The 21,345-nt window shown below is 41.4% G+C and overlaps 2 protein-coding genes across 3 annotated transcripts in view; one reads left to right on the top strand and one right to left on the bottom strand.

Annotated features, from left to right (window-relative positions):
• Positions 1 to 20,276, bottom strand: part of agbl1 (AGBL carboxypeptidase 1) — a 746,393-nt gene extending 726,117 nt beyond the window's left edge. Inside the window, exons 1-2 of one of the 2 annotated variants that reach the window (XM_078168290.1) lie at positions 20,148 to 20,276; positions 19,836 to 19,909 (exon numbers count right to left, since the gene is read on the bottom strand). In XM_078168290.1, coding sequence (XP_078024416.1) covers positions 19,836 to 19,892 — 57 coding nt within the window. In that variant the 5' untranslated portion in view covers positions 19,893 to 19,909; positions 20,148 to 20,276. Of the gene's footprint in view, positions 1 to 19,835; positions 19,910 to 20,091 lie in introns of both variants that reach the window. The other variant, XM_078168291.1, reaches the window with a different exon arrangement.
• On the top strand, positions 13,009 to 14,075 carry LOC117262173 (uncharacterized). Its single transcript, XM_033634923.2, has one exon. It carries the CDS (start codon positions 13,009 to 13,011, stop codon positions 13,906 to 13,908), a length of 900 nt encoding a protein of 299 aa, XP_033490814.1. The 3' UTR covers positions 13,909 to 14,075.
• Positions 20,277 to 21,345: the final 1,069 nt, after the last annotated feature.

Below are 21,345 nucleotides of genomic sequence, written 5' to 3'. Positions count from 1 at the left end.
CGGCGCCCTCCTGCACGCCTGAGTTATTAGGTTAGTTCAGTGACTGACCCATCTTATCAGGGGCAGAATAATCCCCTTGGGACCAGTCCAGGGATCGAGGCAGTCTACCCTCATCCCTTAGTTAGGTTTCATGTTCAGTTTTAGAAAAACAAAGAGAGAAACCTGATGTATGGTAACACTGGAGTTATGAGTTGAGCTATGTGTTTATGTTGATAACATGTGGATACCGTGATATGGTAAATGTTTATAATGTTGCAGAGTCAACTACCTTCCTGTTGTTTCTTTAATATGACATCTTTTGTAAGAGGGGAGGAGATGTTATGTATTGAACTGTGTCGGCCACCGTAGCAGAAGAGACGAGAGGCATTAGGGGTACACACAAGTTGTTGTCATGGCTGGTTAGCCATGTGAAGATGTATTAGGATGTTGGTGCAGAAATAAACCATGAGTTCGGCTGACCAGAGTATATATCATTATTGTTATGTGGCGCAAGTAAAGGCAAGACATAACAGCTGGGGTGTTTGGGATGGGAGAAAAGAAAAAAAGAAGAGGTTTCCTTCCTGATCAGGTACTACTACATTTTCTGTTTTTAGATTTTAGATTTTGGTTTATACCTTTTAACTCTTGTAACCTTTGTACCTCAAAACTTGCCTTGTTTTATGGATATGAAGGAAACAATGAAAAGTATAATGATAAAAAACATTGAAAGTTACCTAATGAGGTCATTATGGCCTCCTTAGATGTGGAAAGCCTCTACACTAATATCTTCCATGGCAGAGGACTTGAGGCTCCTGAGTATTATCTGAAAGGCCACATTGAGAAGGCACTACCACCAAGTATATTTATTTGTGAGCTGGCTGCTTATCCTTAACCTGAAATATTGATCCTTGATTTGGCATGTATTTTTACAACTCAAATGTACATCAATGGGTTCAACTTTTGTTCCTAAATATGCTAATTTATATGTGGGGTTTGTTTTTAAAAACTCTTAGAAACCCGATGGCCTGTCTGCAGGCCCTCCTAAGGGGAGTTTTGATGATTATGATGATATAAACAATAGCTGTATTTGTTGTTGTTTAGGGATTTACTCATGAGACCTATTGTGGGAAAATCACGCTCCTCACAGTGCCATTAATGCTGACCATTTTAAGATTTAACCACCACAGCAGGTTTAATAAACGCTTCAGTCAGACAAACAACAAACAAACACTTATAACTCACATACAAAGTGTTATCATAAACCACAAAGTGCTATCATAAACCACAGATCCATATTATCAAGACCACATCACAGCTTCCACAACTCTTATACATTCTCAAAGGTCCAGGTGATCTAAATCCTGCAAAATATTAGGTCCAAAACACATTATTACATCCACAGATATCTACTAACTGCTGTTGCATCATATCAGACCTTCATATTTGGCCACATAATTTCAATGTCCTGCTAGTACATAAGCCATTTCAGCAGGACCTCAAAATGGTGGCTAAACTCCTGACCCTTTGATTGACACCTCACTTGAGCCAATAGGAGCTTCCAAGGCTGTTTCTGGTCTCGACAGCCAACCAGAGCCTGAGCTGGAGGAGCACATTTCCTGTACTTTAGAGGTATTTAAAAGGCCAGCAATTGGCCCCGAGGCCACCAGAGGCTTATGGGACTTGTATTCAATGACACTCTGAAGTGCCATATCAGTTTTTAACCCCTTATTGTCATCATAGACTATTAGAAATGTACAGAAAAGATACACAAATGGCTCCTCTGCTGTCTTAAGGAAAAAAAAAAAACTTTGAAAAACATGGAAAGTGGTCATTTTCTGTGAGATTATCTACTTTAAATTTGGACTATGTGAGGTGTCATGATATGATCCCACTGTGTTTTCCAGCTAATACCTCCAGTTCTGCAGCATGTTTTTTTTTTTCAAGAAAATATTCAAGTGAACATAGAAAAACTTTTATTTCCTTGTATTAAATCTTCTATAACTCAATGACAGAAGCCCTTACAGTGATTCTGACTGTTGGGGTAAACAAATCATTACTTTTCAAATGAGACCATGCATGTACATGTATTAAAGATGGAACAAGAATAGCTTTCAATTTACCTTGGGTATGCCTTGGATAGGCATTTTAGGTGAATTGTACAGCAAGTTTATTTTAACACAGTTATGTTTTAACACTAACAGAGACCCCTACCTCCACAGAATTCTTAAATGGTTCCAATATCTAGGTGATATTGTTTGCATTTTTGAAGGGACTAATAATGTATTGAATGTATTCTCCTCAACAGAATCAATCCTCAGTTTAGGTTCTCAGCTGAATATTATCATAAACGTGTCTTTTTCAGATATGTGGATTGAATTATGCAATGGTAGCCTCATCACAACCTTATATCAAAAAGAAACATAGAGGAATACATTTCTCCAAGTCAGCAGTGCTCATCCTAGAGCTCTAAAATATGGCCATCACTTTGATAGGCTCAGACGCATATTCCACTGTAGTAAGGAATTTATCGATGACGCTGCTGCAACTAAAACATGTTTTCTGGACAGAGGCTTCACTGTACAGTTTATTAATGAGGCTTACCAAGTTGCTTTTTCTAAAACCTTCTCTGATCTTTTACAAAAACGTGCCAAAAAAAAGATAAAAGCTACTCCTGCATCACCACTTATACTCCTCAGACCATCCTTAACAACAGCAGGCTAAAAAACTGGTTAGCACTGGCCTCTGATAAAGTGCCCCAGGAATGTGTCCTAAAACCCAGAAATTAGTAAGCATTTTTCCACTCCTTTTTTAACTCCTACTGATTGCATTTAGGCTTTAAAACTCATGAAAGTTGTGTTTATTTGTGAAGATTAAGTTGCTGAACAAAATGTGTTGTACATTTGTTTGCTACAACAACTTATTTTCTCGCAGTTACCCAGGAGCAAAAGTTAGGGACATTGTTGAGGTTCTTCCAGGACTAGTGAAGTCCATCCCTCCATCAATAACACAACTGGTTGTCCATGTGGACTGCAACGAGACAGCACGTTGCCAGTCTGAACAAACTAAAAGAGACTTTAACATCCTCTTCAAGCTACTAGCAAGATGTGGTCTGTCGGTCTGGATCAGTGGTGTTCTGCCCATGTTGTTTCACAGCGCTGAACGCTTCAGCAGGCTCGTGGCTCTAAACTCCTGGCTTCACCTTGCCTGCAGTCAAACCAACTTCTGCTTCGTTGATAACTTCAACTTATTCTGGAACCACCGGTCTTTTTTCTGGTCAGACGGAGTCCACCCCAACAAGCTGGGCAGCTCAGTGTTAGCAGCTAACATACAGTATGCTATCCACACTGCCCCACGTTGACTCGTGTTTACACCACACGCCCCCCACTCTTCCTCTACACCCTCCCACCACAGTGAAGACCTCACTACCGCCCCAACAGGCCACTACCTACACTGCACACTGCCTCCTCTTCTTCCATGTCCTCTCATTCTAATATCTCTTACATACCTGTCACTATTCATAATTCTATTCATGTTAGAATTACTACCAGGGTAAATCAGGTTTCTAATAAGAATAAGAGTAACCACCTAAACTTGTTAGCACCTGTAAAGCAATCTAGTACCCCCTGCCAGCCACTGCAGAAAAGAATTAAGGCCGCAGAAAAGAATTAAGGCCGCACTGCTCCACGTAAGATCGTTAGCAAACAAATCTCTCCTGAATAATGATATTATTACTCTGTATAAGATGGACCTACTCCTCCTCACAGAGACCTGGCTTAATGGAAACAATAGTGCAGTCGTTCTGCTAGAATCTACTCCCCCTAATTTTAAATTCATTGATACCCCAAGAGAAAATAAAATAGGGGGAGGAGTTGCCATTCTTTTTTCTGATAGTGTGGAGTGTAAAGAAGTGAGCCTTGGAATGTTTTCCTCATTTGAATATCTTACTGCTGTACTAAAAAGCACATGTAATGTATTGCTTCTTGTTATATACAGACCACCAAAATACTCTGCAGCTTTTCTTGAGGAATTTGCAGAACTACTGTCTTCTACTACTTCTACGAATTATAACTGCTTGCCCACAGCAGGAGATTTTAATGTTCATATAGATGTTGAGAATGACAGCCTTGCTAAAGGATTTCTGAACCTACTTGACACCTTCAGCCTATGTCAACATGTATCCGGGCCTACTCATGTCTATGGCTACACCCTACATCTTGTTATGAGGAGAGGTTTAGATGCATCATTTACAAAGGCAATCGATGTCACAATGTCAGACTATTCATGCATTTTCTTTGAACTCAATCTCCCCTTGGATATATCCTATAAATCTAAACTCATTAAGAACCGTTTTATTGGTGAAAGTACTAGCATTAGTTTTGTAGAAATCATGTTGTCCTCTCCCAGTCTCTTGCCTGCCCCAGTACACAACCTCCTACATGCCTTTGTAACTAAGACCACAGCCATATTAGACACTATTGCACCTGTTAAAACCAAGTTAATGTCTGGTAAAGACAGAGCTCCATGGAGAAACGCTGCCTCTGTCTCAGTGCTAAAAAGAGAGTGTCGCAAAGCTCAACGCCAATGGCAAAAATTCAAACTTCATGTTCATTTCGACTTTTACAAAGAAATATTACAGTCTTACAATGTTGAATAAAATAGGGCCAGAAAACTCTTTTTTTCTGATTCTATCAATAGGAATGCTCATGATGCACGCTTTCTTTTTGCCACTGTTGCTTTTTGACCTAAATTTGTGCTCTTCTTTAGTGACAAAATAAATAAAATCAGACATTCTATAATAGCAGCTAACAGTGCTCCTTTAGTAGTGGTAGAACCCAGCAGTAGAACTAACATAATGTCTAAGTTTGAAACCATTAGTCTTAAGGGTCTTGAAGAAACGGTGTCTAAACTTAAAACCTCTACCTCCTGTTTGGATTTGCTTCCAAGTAAATTTTTTAAATCTGTTTTTAGCTCCGTTGCTTCAGATCTACTACTAATAGTAAACAGTTCCCTTCAAACAGGCACCTTTCCAAAAGCCCTAAAAAGAGCTGTGGTTGTACCCCTACTAAAGAAGAATGGTCTTGACTCCTCTACACTGGGTAACTATCGCCCTATCTCAAATCTGCCATTTATAATTAAAATAATAGAGAAAACTGTCTATAAACAACTCAGTGATTTTCTAACCAAAGATAACCTGTTTGGCCGCTTTCAGTCTGGATTTCGACCAAATCATAACACAGAGACTGCTCTTATTAAAGTCCTAAATGACATTCACCTCAACACAAATGCAGGCAAAGTTTCTGTCCTTGTCCTATTGGACTTTAGCGCAGCATTTGACACCATCGACCATGACATACTCCTGGATAGACTTGAAAACTGGGTAGGCCTATCCGACACAGTACTACAATAGTTCAGATCCTATTTACAACATTGGGACTATTTTGTTTCCCTCGGCAGCTTTACATCTGATCGAACAAGCATAAAGTGTGGTGTCCCCAAAGGATCAATTTTGGGCCCACTCTTATTTAATTTATACTTCCATTAGGCAAAATTCTTAAAAAGAACAACAGCGCCTATCATACCTATGCAGACAACACACAGATCTACATATCTCTCTCCCATGACGACATTGCACCAGTTAACTCCCTACTGGATTGCATGGAACAAATTAATAACTGGATGTGTCAAAACTTCTTGCAACTAAACAAAGACAAAACTGAGACTATTTATTTTGGAGCTAAGGAAAAAAGGACAGGTGTTAGTGTCCAGCTCAAAACGCACTCACTAAATTGTAAAGACAAGGGGCCTCATGTACAAAGACTTGCGTGGATTTCCTACTGCAACATGGCATACACTTAAATCCAGAAAACGTCGTATGCACAAAAATATCCAGATGTATGAATTGAATCCATGATTTCCTTTGTACATCCCAATCAACATGGAATTGAGTGCACATGTTGGAGTACCCGACCCCTCCCTGTCCACGCCCCCATTTAAATATGCAAATCATATTTAAATGGGCCCTGCACCTGAGAGTCCACTCTCTGCACGATCAGAAAACTAAAACAAAAGAATGAGTAAGACGGGAAAAAAGAAAAACTTCACAGAATGCGAATCGGAGACGCTACTCACTGAAGTGGAGGCGCGCAAAAATGTACTTTTTGGCACGCTGTCCTCCGGCATCAATACTAAACGCAGGAGGAGTGACTGGGAGAGTGTGTGAGGCTGTCAATGCTGTGGGGTCAGAAAAGTGTACACACGCAAAATTAAAAAAGAAGTGGTCCAACATTAAGGTGGACGTGAAGCGGAGGACGGTTGCCCACCGCCAAAGTGTGCCCAAAACAGGTGGGGGGACAGGAGAGGAGTCGCTCACCCCGTTTGAACAGAGAGTCACTGCAATTGTAGGTGACACTGCTCTTTCAGGGGGGGGCACATGTGGGTGACTCAGATTACCCCCAAGGTAAATACCTATACATTTGTGTAACTTACAACAAATGTGTTCATACGGGTCATACAATAGCCTGCTCACAGCTCTATAAGATAGAGGTTCATGCGTAAATGTTCATGAATGAATGCAGAAGTGCGCCAGGGAAAAGGTGAGGCTGACTAAGAAATGTCACACTTTACGCACGGGTTTATTGACATGAGTACTTTACACACAGAGACAATCAGGGGCTTGTTAGAAAGCTCTGAAGCTGTAGTTTAACCAGCAAAAAACAGCAAGTCACTAACTTTAACCACTGACTAGTACTGATGCTGTGAAGACAGGATAATATTTGGGGGCGCACATGCTCAATGCGCATCAGGGGGATTAATATTAGGACAATTAAACGAATAAATTATTTACTCCCCAAGAAGCCACCCATCATGCACACAATGCCAGCCTGTAGTCTGTTCCCAACCATGCTGTTACTCAGAATGTATGAATCATGCGTTGAACCTCGCCACAATGTTGGTTAATTGCCTTTGCACATGATCTGTACATTGATCAAGTGAAAATGCTCCCTGTTAACCTCAACAAATTAATCCTGTGATGGTGCTTTTATAATGTGTGTGCAGTGATAGCTCTGATTACATTAGGAAAGCTGGCTGTCGCTGCAAATTGCGCTTTAATATTGGCCTGTTCAGCTGCATTGTATGGGAATTTGATATACCTGGCTGACATGCAGATAATTCCGTCCAACACAGCTAGCATGGCTCGGCTCAGGGTCGGCTGGCACAGTCCCAACCGGTCGGCCAGCTCCCTCTGGAATGCCCCTGTTGCTAGGAACCCCAGCGTGGTCAGCACCTGTATGGATACAGGCAGTGCATGGCTCCTCGCGGTTTCATGCTCCAAGGCCAGCCACAGCTCTGTGCACAGTTCCAGGAGGATTGCCCTCGGGAACCTAAAGCGTCGTCATCATGTGCCAGTAAATCCTCTCTGTCTCTGAACACACGCTCTCTTCGTATTGCACCATTTACAATGTCTTAATACTGCTAAAGCAGCCATGGTATTTTCTGCACCACTTTGTGCATGTATTTATATCCACTCATCTAATTGCAGACACGTGGGTGTGTTAATTGTTCATCAGTGTTAATTGTTCATGTGTCCAGCCTGCTAGGTGGCTGTACCTACACTAGTTGCCAACGGTTGTTAACTGCTAGTAACGAAAGAAGAAGAGGAAAAACTTTGAGGCAACAACAACTTGGATTTCACTGGTGAGTTTCTTATCAAAGTCGTCTTATTAAAAATTTGAAACAACCGGAGTTGATACTATCGGGATCGGGACGTACATAAAAGGCTTTTCTCGCAGTGCCGCCGGCCGTGAGCGCCGGCCGCGCTGGAAATAGAGCAGTGGGCTGAAGCAGAGCGGCACAGCGCGTCGGCCGGCGCCAGTGTGGGTTGGTTCATAGAATATAATGGAGGCGGGCGTTTTGACGCGCGGCGTATGGCGGCAGTGTGTGTTGCACTTCACTCTGAGGACTAATTGTTTTCACATTTATTTATTTTAACAGTTTCCCCAGCATCACCTCTAAGTGTCGCCGAAGGATCAACAGCTGTAGAAACGTGCGTACGCCAGTCATGAAGTTGGCGTGAGGCACCTCACATTTCCACGGTCATTTCACTCTTGATACATCTGAACTTTACCGTGGAAAAGGACGTACGGAACGTTTTTGTGCGTAAACACTCTTTGTACATGAGGCCCCAGGTCAGAAACCTCGGTGTCATTTTGGACTCAGACCTAAGTTTTTAATGCATACATCAAGTTAATAACCAAAACAGCCTATTTTCATCTACAAAACATAACTAGAATTAAGGGCTACATGTCCAAGCATGATCCATGCTTTTATATCCAGCAGCTTAGATTATTGTAATGGCCTGTTCTCTGGACTTTCCAAACAGGCACTCAGACAACTCCAACTCATTCAAAATTCTGCTGTCAGAGTCCTGACAAACATCAGAAAGTTTGCTCATATCTCCCCCATTCTTAAATCACTACACTGGCTGCCTGTTTCATATAGAATAGATTTTAAGATCCTGCTCCTAGTTTACAAGACTCTTAATGGCATGGGACCAAAATACATCTCAGACATGCTAATACCATACAAGCCCACTAGATCTCTACAGTCATCAGAGAGTGTCCTTTAAACTGCCCCCAGAGTCAAAAGTAGACGCAGCGAAGCAGCCTTTAGCTTTTATGCTTTTAAGCTTCCTTATGATCTCAGACATGCTCCCTCCACTATGTGTTTTAAATCCAGACTGAAAACATTTCTCTTTTCACGCGCCTTTGATTAGATGTCACACTGTACCCCACCCTTTTAACCATCCTGGAGCTATTTTATTAATTCTATCTTTCATGAATGTGTGCGTGTGTATGTATGTGTATATAGATGTATGTGTATACACATGCATGTATGTTTGTACGTGTGCGTATGCATACATTTGTTGTTTATACTGTTTTACACCTCTTGTTATCTTATTGTATCTTGTACCACTGTTTCAAATGGTGTAGCGCTCTAACCTGCACTTTTGCACTTTGAACTGCATTTCGCCTGACTGAAACTGTGTATCCGTAAAGCACTTTGAGTTACATTTACTTGTGTGAGAAGGTGCTATATAAAAAAACGTGATTCTGCAATAATCCAAAATCCAATGGAAAAATCCAATAGGCTTTTTGTTGAGGGACCCAGTGTGACGCTAACTTCCACGTCGACTTACAGAAAAACGTCATCCCTGAAGCACTCTATTAAAGATTAGCCTAGCTTTTTGAGGATCCTCCCCTCTTTAGGCCCGTTTTCATCTAACGCTTTGGGTATAGCACCTTTGGAACCAAAAGTAACCCCTCAGACGTGGTACCTAGGTCCATTTAGCATTTCCACCACAAACAGTACTCTTAAATGTAAGCGGGGTTGTTGTCACTCACTGCTTCATCCAGCACTCGTAATATCTCCTCTTCACTGGTGACACTCATCCATAGAACAAGGCTGAATGCTGACATTTTTATTACAAAACAGAACAGGCTGGAGTGAGAGTCTCTCTCCATGGGTTAATTAAAAATGGTGGGTTGGTGCATTTAGACCTTCTCAAGCAAGCACAGTGGTTTAGTGTTGCTGGAGGCCACAGGAATGACACTCCACAATGCTTTTTTTTTTTTCATGCGAGGATTAAAATATTTGCAGTTCACATAATGCGGTTGAAATATTTATTTTTAAACACTTGACGATTCACTCATTACTAAAAGTGTATGTCATCCATGAGTGACAGTTAAAACTAATGGAATGGTCAAAGTTGTCATATTGAAATTTAAGGTGTGCTGATGGATTCATGTCTTCAACTCATGCACTGAGTAACATTACAAGTAAATGTTCTACCTTAAAAGTTGCCGGCAGTTGGCCCGGTGAATGAAATTATTTTTCTCTTAGTCTACAGCTGCTGCAAGAGGCGGTATTTGTTATGGTTTGCTAATGTATGTAAGACTTGCCAGGGTATGATCAATGGTTACATAAGCCTCAAAACCAGCCACAGCTCAGCCCTGAGCAAGAGTGACCATCCTCTATTGACCAATCAATGAACTGCAGTGTTCATAGCTCCACCTTTTATAATCTGATCTGTGTGCTAGGTACCCCAACAGAAGGGTGACCAAAAATGGGGACGGTTAGGAACGATTCTATTGTTACCATCCACAACTTTTCACAGTGGAAATGGAAAAAAAACAGTGTATCACACTGAACTGTACCATACTACTTGGTGGAAACAGGGCTTTTGTCTATAGAAGAGGTCCTAATTCATGCAGTAAGGTGGTGTGGGCCAACATTAACACAGGTCCGAAACAGCTCCTCCACAAGATGGAACTATCCCTGTAGTAATTGTGCCCAGAGTGACAACACATGGAAAACATATGTTTTTTTGGACAACATAGGGCCTGCTAAGGATTTTATCACACAATACCAATATGATAAGATGTATTTAGGTAAAACTACATGTATGCTGAAACAAAGGATTAGAAAGCACCAAAGTTCAATCAGACGCAGCGATGTGAACTATCCTGTTGCCTTTCATTTCACTGAATGTTCACACCCTGTCCCCTCTTTACCTTTTGGTTGTGCACAGGTGTGATGCATACTGCTAATGAGAACGGGACGGGTGGTTTTCCTGCATTAACACCTCTCCAATACAACAAAGGTGAATGGAATTTAAATTCTGAAATAACTAACTTTGAAGGGCCTATCTTCCAGGGTTTCTGCGGGTCATTAAAAAGCATTAAAAGTCATTAAACAGATTTTGCGAAAATTAAGGCCTTAAATGGCATTAAAAAGCTTTAAATTCGATGTCCAGAGGCATTAAAAAATTAAATACACTTGATGGAAAAAAAACATTGTTATTCACGATTTATTTTGATTATATGAACATTTAATAATTTTGATCGGAAGTATAATGTGATGATTGACAGGCGGAACCCTTTAATTGGCTATTGTTTACGGTCGGTGCATGAAGTCACAACACCTGATGCTTGGAATGCAACGTGCTGTGAGGGTGCTCATGCTGTGGCGAAAGAGCGGAGGGAATATTAGCGAAATGGCGGAAAAATGCAATTGTGGAAAGCTGACATAACCCATGGCCCGATGGCCCGGGCCAATAAAATAGTATGTCGGGCAAGCTGATTGACAGGTCACAGGCCCGCTCGGGCCAGTGACGCTGTAAGGCTTTTTTTGTCAGGGGAACAACTCCAGCAGATTTTTATCCCACTTTTCTGGAGCCTTCAGTGGATTTATTGGGCTTTTTGGCCAAAGGTGCCCTCACCTTTGCTCGTGCAGTGAAATGCCGGAGGAGGGGGAAACGTGCCGGTGCGCTTGTGCGTCTTTGCCAACGCGGAAAACCGCACACCGCTGCCATGCAGGTATATTTCTCTCCAACGTGCGTTCGCTGGCTAGTAAACTGGATGAACTTCAGCTACTGATGGTGAAAAACGGAGACTTTCTACATCTGCAGTTTTGTGCTTCACGGAGACGTGGCTGTGTGGATCGATACCGGACTCTGCGCTGCAGCTGGCAGGCTTCCAACTCGTGAGCGGATCGTAACACGGAACTCTCCGACAAAACTAAAAGTGGAGGTATCTGTTTTTACACTAACAGCAGCTGGTGTAATGACATGACAGTGATCCAGCAGCACTGTTCTCCTGATCTGGAATCTTTTTTCATCAACTGCAAACCTTTTTACTCCCCCCGTTAGTTTGTTTCATTCATTCTGGTCGGTGTTTACATCCCACCGCAGGCCAACGTCCAGGAGGTAGGCTACAGCGCATGCTCGCCGACCAGATAGCTACTGTGTGTGGAGCGGACTTTACCCAGACTCCTTAGTTATTGTCATTGGCGACTTTAACAAAGGTAACCTCACACATGAATTCCCCAAATAAAAACAGTTTATAAAATGTCCGACCTGAGAGAAGAATATTCTAGATCACTGTTAGACAACTGTTAACAAAGCCTACCCCGTCCCCTGCACTGCACTGGGCCACTCTGACCACAACACCGTCCACCTGATTCCCTCATACAGGCAGAAGTTAAAGCTCTGTAAACCTGTTGTGAGGTCATCTAAGAAGTGGACAGAGGCTGTGCTGTATATAGACCATCACGCACTATGGTGAGGTATAATGGAGTTAAATGAAATGAAGTTAAATGAAATGAAGTTTTATAGACATTTTTTCTCTCTCTCTTTTTTTTTTTTCTTGGGCCAGTAAGAATATACAAGGGGCCAGTAAAACTCTCAACTACTGGCCCGGGGGGCCAGTGGGGAAAAAATGTTATGTTGAACACTATGCAAGTTTCAGCAGAAGTGGTTGGATGAGGAACTATTCAGAACCTGGTTAAAGCCTGTCAACGATAAACCACGAGTGGCATTTTGCAGCGTGTGCAAAAAGATCTTCAAACACAATGCCCGTCAATGCGGTGAAATCACACATACTGTCAGATAGTCACAAGTCGGTGATTAAAGGCAGGCAGCAGTTAACTGTGCTGAATTTCTTTGCCGTGACCAGCAACGCAACTTTTGCTTTCACCACCACAACTGCAGCTGCTGCTGCTACCACCACCACACCTGCCGCTACAGTGACCGCCTCCGGCCTTTTCAGGTTAGGTTTTTCACATCATTCTTCAGGCTGGTTTTGTTCTTTTTGAAATGTGCAAATAAACCGTCTTGTGGGCCATGTGTAGTTTGACATGGGCATTAAATTTGTTTGAAGTGGCATTAAAAAGGGGCATTAAAAAGCATTAAATTAGATTTGCTGATACCTACAGAAACCCTGATCTTCTGACGTGCTGACATCATTTCCATTGTTTCTGTGAGAACATCTCTGTGGTGCTCTAGCGCACTCTACCAGCCTGCTTTCTGCTTTTCCTCACTTCAGTTGCTTAACATCTAATTCAAGTTTTAACCCACACTAGTTCTGTTTAAGCATTCATAGCTCTAATCCTTTTTACGACTTTCTTGCTAATCTCTTAGCTGTTGTTTGCACATTATTAGCCTTGTTAGCTACATTAGCTTAACAGTTAGCGATGGCTTCTCCTGCTCTTTCTTGCTCGGTGTGCCAGATGTTTAGTTATGCCTCTGTCTCCTTTAGCGACAATGGTAATTGTAACAACTGTAGTTTATTTGTTACATTGGAGGCGAGGCTTAGTGAATTAGAAGCACGGCTCCGCACCATGGAAAATCACTCGGTAGCTGCGGTAGTTAGCCAGTCCCCAGTAGCTGGTGCAGAGCCACATAGCATAGCCTCTGCTAGCGTTCCCCCGGCCTCCCGGCTGGGTAGCAGTAACCCGACAGTTACCCAGCCTCCCAGCTGCACAGGAGGCCGGGTAACTGTCCGGGAGAAGCGTAGCTCCAAGCCGAAGCCCACAGTTCACCACCAGCCTGTTCATATTTCTAAACGCTTTTCCCCACTCAGCGACACACCCGCTGAGGAGAAAACTCTGATCACTGGCAGCTCTATTCTGAGAAACGTGAAGTTAGCAACACCAGCGGGCATAGTCAAATGTATCCCTGGGGCCAGAGCGGGCGACATTGAATCAAATTTAAAACTGCTGGCTAAGGCTAAACATAGATTTAATAAGATTGTTATTCACGTCAGCGGCAATGACACCCGGTTATGCCAATTGGAAGTCACTAAAATTAATGTTGCCTCGGTGTGTATATATGCAGAAACTATGTCGGACTCCGTAGTTTTCTCTGGACCCCTCCAAAATCTGACCACTAATGACATGTTTAGCCGCATGTCATCATTTAATCGCTGGCTGTCCAGGTGGTGTCCAGCAAACGATGTGGGTTTCGTTAATCATTGGCAAACTTTCTGGGGAAAACCTGGTCTTATTAGGAGAGACGGCATTCATCCCACTTTGGATGGAGCTGCTTTCATATCTAGAAACCTGGCAAAGTTTATTAGTAATTCAAAACCCTGACAACCCAGAGTTGAGACCAGGACTCAGAGTCGCAGTCCTACACGCTTCTCTGAGCTTCTAGTGCAGTTACCCATCCATAGTTTTATACAAACGGTGTCTGTCCCCCGACCACCTAAATTATCTAAACCTAAATTTAAACAAAGAGAAGTTGTGCATAACAACCTCATAAAAATTAAAACCTCTTCTGTGACAGAAAGACAAAACAGGAGAATTAAATGCAGACTGTTAAATATCAGGTCTCTATCATCTAAAGCAGTGTTGAATCCACTCCTCCCAGTCATAATAATACCCACATTCCTTGAGGCAGCGGCTCGCTGCCTCTACAAACTACTGTAGATTATAATTCATTTGAATGTCTTGTACTTAGTCTTTTGCACCGACCTGGAAAACCTCGCAGCCACTTTTATTTGTTATAGTGTACCGTGCTCCTGGCCCATATTCTGAATTTGTATCTGAATTCTCAGAGTTTTTATCCAGTTTAGTTCTTAAATCAAATAAAGTCATTATTGTAGGCGATTTTAACATTCCTGTTAAGGTTGATAATGACTCCCTGGCTACCGCATTTACCTCATTATTAGATTCCATTGGCTTCAGTCAGGGCGTACATAAAGCCATTCACTGTTTTAACTATACCCTCGATCTAGTTCTGACGTATGGAATTGAAATTGATAACCTAACAGTCTTTCTACAGAATCCCTCGCTATCGGATCATTATTTGAAAACTTTTGATTTCTTTTTACTCAATTACATGCCACTCAGCACCAGTTACTATACTAGATGTTAATGATCAGATAGTGCTGTTGCAAAATTTAAGGAAATGATTCCTCTGTCGTTGAATTTAATACCATGTCCTTCAGTAACAGAGGTCTCCCGTACCGACTTTAAACTCTCCCAAATAGCACCGCAGGCTCGCTGCGCACAAGCTCCTATATCTGTACATGAGATGTGGCTACTGTGTTCTATGTGTGATGAATGTTTGGTCACCGTTTGATTTATTGTTATTTATTTATATATTTCTGAAATGCCTTGTGTGACCTGCTGCAACCCAATTTCCCTACGGGGACAAATAAAGACTAATACTACTACAAAACACTTGACTCCGTAGCACCTCTTAAAAAGAAGTTAGCAAAGCAAAGAAAGTTCGCTCCTTGGTATAACTCTCAAACCCGTAAGTTAAAAGAAATATCGCGAAAATTTGAAAGGAATTGGCGATTAACCAAACTGGAAGAATCTCGTTTAGTCTGAGCAGACAGTCTCAAAACGTATAAGAGGGGCCTCTGCAATGCCAGTGCAAACTATTACTCAGCTTTAATAGAAGAAAATAAGAACAACCCCAGGTTTCTTTTCAGCACTGTAGCCAAGCTGACTGAGAGTCACAACTCTATTGAGCCTTGTATTCCTTTAGCCCTTAGATTTTATGAGCTTTTTTAATGACAGAATTCTATTAGAGGGAAAATTCATGACCTCCTGTCCTCAGACAGTACCTATCTGCCCTCAAACACAGCTGTAAGACCTAATATATATTTAGATTGCTTCTCCCCGATTTCTCCTCAACAATTCACCGCAGTGATTTCTTCATCTAAATCATCAACATGTCTCTTGGACCCCATCCCAACTAGGCTACTTAAGGAAGTCTTACCTTTAGTTAAAACTCACTTATTAGACATGATCAATATATCTTTATTAACAGGCTATGTACCACAGTCTTTTAAGGTAGCTATAATTAAACCTATTCTAAAAAAGCCCACCCTGGATCCAGAGGTGTTAGCCAACTATAGACCAATATCTAATCTTCCCTTTCTTTCAAAGATCCTTGAGAAAGTAGTCGCAGACCAGCTGTGTGATTTTCTCCATGATAATAATTTATTTGAAGAATTTCAGTCAGGATTTAGAGTGCATCATAGCACTAAGACAGCACTAGTTAAAATTACAAATGATCTTTTGATTGCTTCAGACAAAGGACTCGTCTCTGTAGTTGTCTGACTAGATCTTAGTGCCGCGTTTCACACAACTGACCATCAAATTCTGCTGCAGAGACTGGAACATTTAATTGGCCTAAAAGATTCTGCACTAAGCTGGTTTAAATCTTATTTATCTGATCGTTTTCAGTTTGTTAATGTTCACGATGAATCATCCTTACATACTAATGTTTGTTTTGGAGTTCCACAAGGTTCTGTGCTCGGACCAATCCTATTTACTCTCTATATGCTTCCTTTAGGTAACATTACTCTGTAAATTTCCATTCTTATGTGGATGATACACAATTGTATTTATCGATTAAGCCAGAAGAAACTAATCAATTAACTAAACCTCATACTTGCCTTAAAGACATAAAAACCTGGATGAGCACCAATTTCCTTGTGTTAAATTCAGACAAAACTGAAGTTATTGTTCTTGGCCCCAAACAACTCAGAGACTCTTTATCTGATGATATAGTTTCTCGAGATGGCATAGCTCTGGCCTCAAGCACTACCATAAGAAACCTCAGAGTAATATTTGACCAAGAATTGTCTTTTAATTCTCACTTAAAACAAATCTCACGGACTGCATTTTTTCATCCACGTAATATTGCGAAAATTAGGACCATCTTGACCTGAAAAGATGCAGAAAAATTGGTCCAGAATGCAGTGGCACGTGTACTAACAGGAACTAAGAAACAAGATCATATTTCTCCTGTTTTAGCTTCTCTGCACTGGCTCCCTGTAAAATCCAGAATTGAATTTAAAATCCTACTGTTAACTTATAAAGCTCCAAATGGTCAGGCTCAGTCATATCTTAGAGAGCTCATATTGCCATATTATCCCACCAGAACACTGCGCTCTGAGAATGCAGGGTTACTCGTGGTCCCTAAAGTCTCCAAAAGTAGATCAGGAGCCAGAGCCTTCAGCTATCAGGCTCCTCTCCTGTGGAATCATCTTCCTGTTGCGGTCCGGGAGGCAGACACCGTCTCCACATTTAAGACTAGACTTAAGACTTTCCTCTTTGATAAAGCTTATAGTTAGGGCTGGCTCAGGCTTGCCTTGTACCAGCCCCTAGTTAGGCTAACTTAGGCCTAGTCTGCCGGGGGACCTCCTATAATACACCAGGCACCTTCTCTCCTTCTCTCTCTCTCTCTCTCTCTCTCTCTCTCTCTCTCTCATGTCCTGTTACTGCATGTTGCTAACTCGGCCATACTGCATGTCACTAACTGGGCTTCTTCTCCGGAGCCTTTGTGCTCCACTTTCTCGCAGGTTAACTTATATCGCAGCGGTGCCTGGATAGTGTGACGTGTGTGGTTGTGCAGCCGCAGTGGTCCTACCAGAGCCCAGCAAGCAATAGTCATGATTTAAACGTATTGGCTATATTCAGCTCCGATTTAGTCTAGCTACATGTAACCCAAATCTAGCCGATTTAATTTTGAAATTGATTAAATGTAATTTTCGCCATTGCAGATGGTGTGCAGTATGATATTCAATCACGTATGGAGAGTCAACAGTAATTAAAATATGTTTATCTCCATTTTTTGGACATGGTCTCTACATAGCCGTATAATTGATGATGTCTACACTTTGGCTATGGTTAGACGTCTACCAAATTTTCACTGACAGCCCAAATTCAGCCGTGATTTAGCCTAGACGTCAGGTCTTCATGTAGACGGCTATTAGACGTTTTTTAAACCAAAAAATGCTGGCTGGGATGCCTCCTGCTGCTGCTGCTGTTATCACTAGTCATACTTCTACTGTTATTATTCACATATGATTATTGCCACATATGTATACTATCAGATATTAATATATACTTTCAACATATTGTACCAAAATAGCCTGTAATATTAATTATATTATTACTTTCATTATTGCTGTTGTAAGCTACTGTCATTACCGTCTGTCCTGCATCTCTCTCTGTCTCTGTCTCCCTTTCTGTCTCATTGTGTCATACGGATTATTGTTAATGTATTATGTTGATCTGTTCTGTATGACATCTATTGCACGTCTGTCCGTCCTGGAAGAGGGATCCCTCCTCAGTTGCTCTTCCTGAGGTTTCTACCATTTTTTTCCCCCGTTAAAGGGGTTTTTTTTGGAGAGTTTTTCCTTATCCGCTGTGAGGGTCCTAAGGACAGAGGGATGTCATATGCTGTAAAGCCCTGTGAGGCAAATTGTGATTTGTGATATTGGGCTTTATAAATAAAATTGATTGATTGTAGGGATGCACTGTATATTCGGTAACCAAATATATTCAGCCGAATATTGCAAAAAAACACACATTTGGTATTTGGTGGAATAAGTGAAAAACAAGGCCGAATAATAGCGGAATGTTTTGATAACGCTATCAAACAGCGTGCGGTAAAATGTCGGCAGTGTAGTGATATTTTACTCTGTCCGTCACCGCAATCGCATTTGCGACTAAAAATAGTTTTGTGCGAGCAAAATAAATCATTCAGCACGCTGTGCGAGTACAGATTTCAACCAGCAGCAGAAACGAAAGGTGAATCCCGCCGCTTGTGGGTTGAACGGGGGTCACAGACACATACAGGAATGTATTCCTGTCAAATACGGCAGCCATAGTGCTCCACGGTGCAAGATAAGGCTTACCGGCGACGGAGGAGTCCCGCTCCAATAATGTCTTCTTCTTGGCGTCATGACTGCCCAAAAGTACCTGGACAGCCGAGCCATGGCAGCACACAGGTATGTGATGTGTCAGAGGAGAAACGAGCCGTTCACATTTCTCTCTTTGTGACAGGTAACGGTCCACAAACCTCACCGCACTTTAGGGACTGTTCTTTACTTATGAAGGGACTGTTCTTTACTTGTCAGGGGAGGAGGGTGGCTGGTTGTTTTTTATTTTATTTATTTATTTTATTTTGATCCCCCCTATGTTAATCACTTATTGATGCTGTTTTTGAAGTATGAATTAGTCAGTAAGTAATTTATTCCATTGAAATATCATTGATGTATTATAGAAAAGTGATTTATCTTTTTATAAATGACAAAAGGCACATCTGCCTCATTTTCGCTGTGGTATCGTGATACTACTCAGAACCATGATGATTTCACTGGTATCGTACCGTGGGTCCCAATTTTGGTACTGTGACAACACTAATCTGGAGGGGGTTCATCTGCAAAAACTAATGAAAAACTAAACAACGGTATTCGGTACTCGGTACTCGGTATTCGGTATTCGGCCAAGCATTTAATTTTATTCGGCTTCTGCCACAAATTTTCATTTCGGTGCATCCCTAATTGATTGATTGATTGATTGAAAACCTGCACAGAACTTCTTTTAGAAAAGCAACTTGTGTCATGGTCCTATCAGAGAGACTATATATATATATATATATATTCATTATCAGGCGGTCTGTGGAATACTTTACTCTTTATGAAAAATAGAAAATTGGCCTCCTCTTTGAAGAGCATCAATGAGTTAGAGAGGAGTTGGTTGGTATGGCCTGTTATTAATGAAATATTTACAGTCAGGATGCCACATTGTCTTTTTGTTTGGAATTGTGAAAGTACTATTATTCCAAGTAACGCTACTTTAGTACTTTAACTTCTTACTTTTACATAGGTATTTTAACACTTTTCCCCACTTCTGCTTTTAATAAAGACAGAGTTGAACTAACAGTGAACATATTGTACTCTGAAATCCACTTGGGACATAGAACTAATTCTGGTATGGTCTTATCACTTACAGTAATGCCTATGGTGGCTCATATGACAATTCCACATATTGTGCATTGCATTAAATCAAATACATGATGGTTGTTTTTTGACACTTGTGAATTTTATTTTTTTTTTTCCTGCAAATATCTAACTGTAATAGCAACAGAATGTCTTTAAAGTTAAAGCCCAAGAATGAGTAGCTCAGTCATCTGGTTAGTTTTGCAACACTGTATTTAAAATTGCGTGATCACTACTAAACAACACAAAGTCCATAGTGTGGAACCCTACCTGCAGAGAGGAGAGGAGGACCTCTAAGCCACTGCAGGAGCTCAGGGAAGCTGTCATACTTGGTCGACCTCGTTCTGTTGGGCAGGCAGATAAACAGACAGGAAGGTAAACAAACTGTTAGATGGACAAATAAACAGGCAGACAGATGAACCAATAAACGGGCAGACTGAAAGGTAAACAAACTGTTAGGCAGACTGAGAAACAGACAGTCAGACCAATACACAAATGGACAAAGATAGGACAGGAGAACTCATACAGATGGAGATCATCAATCAGGGAGAGGCAGAGAGAAAATCCAAAGTGCGTCCTCACCAGTGTGTATATACACTCACACACACATTAAACTAAAAGCATCTGTCGCTCTCGTTTTCTTCTGCACATCGAGACAGACGTGCACAGACAGCAATGCTGCTGTGTCTGAGGACAGACAAGCCACACTGGCTTAATTTGGCTGGGAATACCCACCAGGGAGGGAGGGAGTGTGTGTGTGTGTGTGTGTGTGTGTCATTGTTGCATGCATGTAAGCTGAGTATGTGTTTGTATGTGTCCTCTGGAGAGAGTGTCTTTTTTACATCTTACTTCAGAAATTATAGTACAACTAAAGTGGAAAACTCACATTGGTTATGTGCTTTCTGTTGTAAAATACATGCCAAGAATATTTGTGCAGGTTTACATGGGGTTTGTTCCTGTTGTAGAACACTATTACACACATGAACATAAATAAAAGTGGTTAAATGTGTGCCACAAAAGTGCGTGCACTTGACAGTGCATGTGTAATCCTATCCCTCCAGGATAAAGAGCTCCAGAAAACATTTGTGCTGTAGTGCTCAGAAGGCTGCCACTATAAAAAGGCCTGGACAAGGCCAGCTGGGCAGCTGCAGGGCACCAAATACACTCAGTGGTAGACTTCAGCCTAAGGGTTTTTATGGCTGATATAAAATAAACCTCAAAAGTAACTCATTTTTATGGCCTGAATCAATGGTCCTCATTTATTAATCTAACTTACAAACCAGCACAGATCTGACACAGAAATCAACTTACGATCAGATTGGTGTGTGATTCATGAAACATTCTTATCTTGCCAATCACTGCATAGAAATTATGTTATTATTAGGTGTTGATAATTTACATTTACATATCCTGCCCCAATATATTCTTTATTTAGAGGCCTCACCCCAAGCCTTTAAATGGACTGCACTTGTATCACATTTTACTAGTCTTCCGACCACTCAAAGTGCTTTTAGGGTGCTTTCACACCTGTAGTTAGGTTCATTTGGTCACACCATAGGGAAAAAAATATCCATTGTTGCATTTTAGTTTTGGTTTGGTTCCTGTTCACTCTGACTTTTTATAAACCAACAGGAGTAAACACGAGGTTCTACCGACTGCCAGGTAACTAGTTGATTGGACAGTTTTGGTTTTTATCACCCTGCATCATCAGTGCATCATCAGGACCCATGTGAGGAAATCAGATTCTGGTGACTGCCAGAAATTTCTGCAAATTTCTACA

The sequence above is a fragment of the Epinephelus lanceolatus genome, chromosome 5 (assembly GCF_041903045.1).
Source record: "Epinephelus lanceolatus isolate andai-2023 chromosome 5, ASM4190304v1, whole genome shotgun sequence".
Classification (NCBI taxonomy): domain Eukaryota; kingdom Metazoa; phylum Chordata; class Actinopteri; order Perciformes; family Serranidae; genus Epinephelus; species Epinephelus lanceolatus.
The sequence above is the reverse complement of the archived record's forward strand: the minus strand, read 5'-3'. Positions and strand labels throughout refer to the sequence as shown.